Source organism: Nannospalax galili, unplaced genomic scaffold (assembly GCF_000622305.1).
Source record: "Nannospalax galili isolate Female #2095 unplaced genomic scaffold, S.galili_v1.0 scaffold591, whole genome shotgun sequence".
NCBI classification, from domain to species: domain Eukaryota; kingdom Metazoa; phylum Chordata; class Mammalia; order Rodentia; family Spalacidae; genus Nannospalax; species Nannospalax galili.
This window is the reverse complement of record NW_008330926.1, coordinates 2,194,847-2,200,846: the sequence shown is the minus strand read 5'-3', so window position 1 is coordinate 2,200,846 and position 6,000 is coordinate 2,194,847. Positions and strand designations below refer to the sequence as shown.

The window sequence follows — 6,000 nt, the reverse complement described above, 5'->3', positions numbered from 1 at the left end:
GACTTCCCATCAGAAATCACATACTATCACTTGCCTTTTTGGTCAGTCAGTGTGGGAAGGGCATGGGCACAAAGCAGGGATAGTGGAAGGTCATTTTGGAAGTGGCTACCTGAGCAGCCTCTGGAGGACAGTGGTGTCTTTTTCTTTTAGACAGGGTCTCTTGTCTGGCCTCAAACTCCTTCTGTAGCTGAAGATGACCTTGAACTTCTGACCTGTGGAGTGTGTGCTGGGATTACTGGTGTACATCAACACACCTGCTTTTATGTGGTGCAGGAGATCAAACTCTGGGCTTTATGCATGCTAGGCAAACACTCTACCAACTGAACTACAGCTCTAGCTGAGAGGACAGAATCTTATTAACCCTCTCTTGCTCAGGACATCGCCCTTCTCTGCCCGTTGAGGGAAAAGTGGGGTAAAATCCAGTGACCTTTTAAGAAAGACAGAACCAACACAGATGGTGGCATTTTTCAATAAGGAAACCTGAGGCTTTGAGGACACTCTGTGCCTTGTCTGACTCCTGTGCTCAGGCAAACATGTATCATCTTAAGCATCTGTAGGCCTGTCTTAGCCACTGAGCAAGGGTTTCCCACTCATTCTGCTGCTGTGGCACCTGACATGGGCTAGATGCACAAGAGTATGCCAGGCCTGGTATACTGCCCTCCAGTTACAGTATCTCCCCACAGTCCCATTGTGTCATGAGTAGCCTGTCCCATAAGGAGTCAGAGAGGCCTCTGGGATATTAGGAAGGCAAGGGCACACTGCTGTGCCAGAGGGACACTGGGGGATTGTGAAGGTGGGTTCCATCTGTCTAATTGTGTGCATAGAAATCTGCTTAGAAAGCCTGTCAGCAGTCAGAAGGCTGGACCTGTCCCTGCTGTCATTTGTTTCTCTTACATCCTGGGATCCTTCCCAAGGCTTCTTCCTGGACCACTTCTGGGGCTGCCTCTCTCTGAGCACAATACACCTGGCAGCCCCCTCCTTGCAGTCTGTCCCACAGGTGAAGCCCTCTCACCATGCCAGGCGTTCCTCCCTATCCTCGCCGAAACAAATAAATCAAAACTCAAGCTGAAGTATCAGAAACGTGTTCTTTTTTTTTTCTTTTAATAGTAAACCTCTTTACAACAAATATAGTGAAAGAGTTTTCAAACCAAACTCGTAAGAATCTCGAGGACTTTGTCTTTTCTTATTGTGCAGAATACTAGAAAGCATCACCATACAGCACGAAAAGAAATATTAAAAACAAATCAACAGCCACACACTTGGACTCACCCTGCTCCCAGGACCCAGGAGCCAGGAGTGTGGGTGATTGTCAAGTTTGGGGGTGGGTCACCTCTGTGGCTGGCCCTACCCTCCCTCCCTCCTTGCCTCCCCCCGCCCTCTCTGGGGCTTGAATGGGGTAGAGCAGAGAATCCAGACTCTCCTTGTAATATCTCAGTCCTCCTTGCCCCATGCAAATCCCAGTCCTTCCATCAGCTGCTTAAGGGGTATGAGGCAGATGAGGGTAGAACAAGAGCTCCCAGGCTCCATGTCTTCCAGCCTCTTAGGAGAGCCCAAATTCCCCTGCCAGGGGATTCCAAAGAGTCAGTTAAAAATATATAGATATAGATATTTCTAGATACACTTTTACATCATTTCTGTCTCTCCAAACAAATAAATAATCAGCAAGAGAAGGTGCATTTCTTTCTTCCTTCCTGTCCATGGTGGGGAGGGATGGGTGGGGTCAGGGGTCTTTCTTACTGCACTGAGTGCACTGTTGGGGGAAATGTGTCCCACTGAGGCATGTGGGGGTGGCCCTCTGTCCCACTATCCCTGAAAGTTGAGGGAAACCTGGATGGGAAGGGCATTGGATGACGCCAGTGGCTACTTTGGCAAATGCCCAGTTTTGTAGAGGGAGTGGATAGGAGGCAAATTTGGTTTGTGAGAGGAAGAAATTTAAGTCCTTATTTGAGGTCTGGGTTCCCAGGGATCCATTTACCTGGCCAGCCAGAAGCCCCTACATAGCCCCAAGAGAAACCTGGGGATACTGAATTGCAGAAATGTCACATATTCATTCGCAGACTATCCCCGATTGCCAGGGACAGAGAAGAAAGGACACAGACACACACACACACACACACACACACACACACACACCCGTACATGGTAATCAAAAGCCAGGTTTGCCTTCAAGAGGCAGATGGCAAAACTGGTGAATATTGCACCGTCAACTGTGGGGGCCCTTACCCCCAGTCTGTGTGTAATGGTGGCCAAGCTCAGCCTAGAAAGGTGGGCAGACTGATGATGGTGAGAATGGCCTTAGTCAAGGCCAGTCATTCCACACTAATTGAGCACCTATCATTCATCCATTCAGCATTTATTGAGTGCCTACAATGTGCCAGCTACTGTCAGGGCTCTGGGGAGCACATGTGCGCAGGAATATACCCAGGCTTCTTTCAAGGCCTTGAGTAAATCCCATCAAATGCTCAAAACTCCCTGTAGGAACCATAGGGAGGGGTGGGAAGGCCGGGCATGTGGCACCCCTGCCTGGTCAGCAGCTGGGGTAAAACTCTGGGTAAGGGAGGGTCACTGCCTTGTGGAAGTCAAAGCTCCCAGAAGGAAGAGGAACTTGAGTTTATTCCACAAACTAGTCAGAACTGTTTAGGGTGGGGACTAGTGGACAGCCATATAGAGACAGAGCTTCTGGAGGGAAGCCCTGGTGGAGGTAGGCTGTAGGGAGAAAAGAGAAGGCTGACTGGTAAGTCCCCCTAACTTAAGTACAAACGTGTCAGGGCTGAGAGCAGCCCAGGGAAGAAGGGAGTGAGGGTTAGAGCTAGAAGCCTGGGCTATGGGGCTCAACAGCCACCTGTCCCTTTGTAAACACATACCCAGCCACACAGACACAGAGGCCCTTGGAGCTTGAGTCACATGAAGAGCCACGAATACACCCCTTGGACTCAGAGGCACACAAAGGTACATCCACACAGCTCACAGGAACACAAAAATACAGGGTGCACCCAGACACGCCCTCATGAGCACGTTCACACCCTTCTGCTTCTGGCTCCTTCCCTGCATCAAGTGTTGAAATACTACAAAAGGTTGGGTCACAGGTGGGCAAAGAGCATCTACCACAACAATGGGCTGTGTCTAAATCTACTCTCCAACTGGGAGAAAGCCCCAAGGAAGTGTATGTCAGGTCTCCCCTGACCTGGGGGCAGAGGAGCTGGGCTTCTGCGGAGGGTGGAGTGGTGACAGAGCAAGCTGAGAGCCTGTCTGCTCTAGTTTGATCTCAGATCCAGCTGAGGTCCCAGAACCCCATGCTTTCACTGGCCCTGGGCATTTGCTTGCTGCCCCACTGAGAAGGCAACAAAGCAGGCCAACTCTGGGAGAGGAAGGGAGCAAGAACAGCGAAAGAATCTCATCTGTACAGTACGGGCCGTTTGAGTCATTATTATTACAATATACTTTGACAAAAATAGAATCTCATTTCATATCAATACAACAACAACAACAACAAAAAACACAACAGTTTCCTGGACTGTTATACTCTAACGTTTCGAAAGGTCGCTATTTACAATTACAGTAGCAAGAGGGCAGGTGGGATGCGGCCTGGAGGTGGAGGGACAGGAGGTAGCGAGACAAGGAGGGTGCCAAGAGCTGAGAGGTGGGTCAAGAGGAGGAGCTGGGAGGAAGGCTTAGGAGAAGGGCCTTGGGGGCCTCATCTATAGGGACCTCCAGCCCCACAGACCATCCTGTGTGCCCAGCATGCACTCCTCTGGGTATGGATGTGCAAGGCAGAGAAGTAACCTCTCCATGCCAGGCCTTCAGCCCTTGGCACCCCAGGGGAACCAAAGGCTAACTCTGGCCCACCCTGGAGCCACCTCACTGAAGGTTCTCTCCCAATTCTAGCACATGGCCAGCTTTCTAGGGCTGGGGTAGGCTGAAGGATGGGGAGCTATTGCACTGTACATCTTAGAGGAAATGCTGGGGGTGGCAAGTCCCCATTCACCACCCCCAGCCCTTCTGCCCTCCTCAGCCCTCTTCCCACAGCTGTCTCTCCAATGTACTTCCAGAGAGGTTCTCACCTAAAGCCCCTGCTCTAGCCTCAGACTTCTAGGCAGCCTTCCTAGCACCCAGGGCTTGGGGTGCAGCACAGAGAGTCAGTGAGAATGGTGTGGGTTTAGGGAGCCAAAGGGACCAGGATGGTATTAGCCATGTGAACAGACCAGAAGCAGAGCCTCTGCCTCCTCCTATCTCCTGAGACACAAACCCATCATCAAGCCAGCTTTGGGGTTTCAGTCTACTGTCCGGGTTTTTGTTGTTGGGTAGTTTTTGGTTCTTTACAACTGTCTGGGAATGGGATGGGAGGGCGCCACATGCAGGGCTCGGCACCTATCCTTCCCCAAGGCCTACTGGGCCGCCCCACCCCCTTCCTGCAGCATATGTGTACAACGTGCAAAGTGTCCCCCCGCCTTCCCACGATAAAGAGAGTCCCTACCGGAGAAAACGGTGGGGGCAAGAAAGGGGCAAGAATATCCCTCTCTCCAAAGTGAGACTCCAAATTAAAAAAAAATATAATAATAATAATAATATAATAATAATAATTATACACAAATGTAACCATCAACAGGACATGGAGCAGAAGGGGGGGTCGAGCGGGAGGAGCCCAGGACAGGGAGGGGTGGGCGGTGAGATTGTCAACTCTTCATCAGGGAGGCTGAGAGGAGGAAGTGGAAACCATCACTTTAATGTCTGCGAAGAGAGGAGACGGAGAAGGTGGTGTGAGGGGCAGCTTGACCTATAGGATGCACCCCACCCATCTCCCACAGGGTTAGGACTCTAGGAATGGGTTAGCTGGAGGTCACTGAGCAGGGCACAATGCTGCAGGGGGGGGTCAAGGGTTTGAGTGCTGCCCCAAAGGGCTGCCTGGCCACAAGGTCTCTCCCGTGGGAGAAAAAACAGGTTGAATGCATGTGGGGCAGTTCCTTGTGACTGCAGACACCAGCAGGCAGGAAAGGCAATGTTACAGTACCCAGGTATCCAGTCGCATCCTCTTCACAGCTGAGCCCTCAGCCTCAGGCTCTGGGGCTGGGCGCAGCAGGCCCAGTGTGGGCCCGAAGTCCCCCCGTCCATCATCCCGATCCCCGGTCTCATAGGATCCCCCCGCTGGGCTGCTGAGACCGTCACCAGGCTCAGGGTGGGTAGCTGGGAACACAGCTGGTGGAGGAGGTGCAGGGCTGCGCTCACGGCTTGGGGACACTGGTTCTGACTTGATGCTGATGTGTGGATGGGTGGTGACGGTGAGAGCAGCACCCACATGGGGCAAGGGGCTGCCTGGGCTAGAGTTCATGGGTCAGAAACAGAAAAAGTAGGAGGAAGTCATAAGACAAAGAGTGAAAAACAAAGAATGAAAGTGGAGAAGAGGGAGAGATGAGTGTCCAGGGGGGAGAAAGGAAATGAGCAGTGTTAGTTCCATTCTGTCCAGATCATCATCTCCGCCCCCCTCCTCTGGCTGCCAGAAGGGGGCCCATGGCCGTCACTGCCATGTTCCCAACACCAAATACCCTAAAGGACCACCCTCTGCCCCTCGCTCCCTGATACCCCTATGGAAAGTTTCCTAAGGACTCACATGAGGCTGCTGAGAGACACAGGGACCAGGTGGGGCTGTTGCTGAGGTGGTTGCTGTGGCTGCTGTGGCTGTGGTGGCTGTGGCTGTGACTGTGGAGGCTGTGGCTGCTGTGGCTGCTGTGGCTGCTGGGGCTGTTGCCAGGCGGTGACGTTGCCTAGTGTCAGCCCCCCAGGTGAGCTAAAGGCTGGTAGGGAAGAGAGTTCTGCGCTGGGCAGCTGGTAATCTGCAGGAAGAGAAAGTGAAGGGGACCTTGGAGAGAGCTGTATGGATCCTCTTGGGGAAAAAGATTAGGTGGTACTGAACCATAAATGTGAAGAATCGAAACTAATAAAAAAATCAGTGAAAATGGCACTCAAGAGTTTAAAAAACATAAGCTTAATAATCATGAGGTACTG

The 6,000-nt window shown here is 51.8% G+C and overlaps 1 protein-coding gene across 4 annotated transcripts in view; it reads right to left on the bottom strand.

Moving 5' to 3' along the window:
* Positions 1-1,066: 1,066 nt before the first annotated feature.
* The window catches only part of Mef2d (myocyte enhancer factor 2D), a 29,019-nt gene continuing 24,085 nt past the window's right edge, over positions 1,067-6,000 (bottom strand). For all 4 annotated transcript variants that reach the window (XM_029556720.1, XM_008853557.3, XM_008853566.3 and 1 more), the window contains 3 exons: positions 5,606-5,828; positions 5,009-5,315; positions 1,067-4,728 (listed from right to left, as the gene is read on the bottom strand). In XM_029556720.1, coding sequence (XP_029412580.1) covers positions 4,717-4,728; positions 5,009-5,315; positions 5,606-5,828 — 542 coding nt within the window. In that variant the 3' untranslated portion in view covers positions 1,067-4,716. The remainder of the gene's footprint in view (positions 4,729-5,008; positions 5,316-5,605; positions 5,829-6,000) is intronic.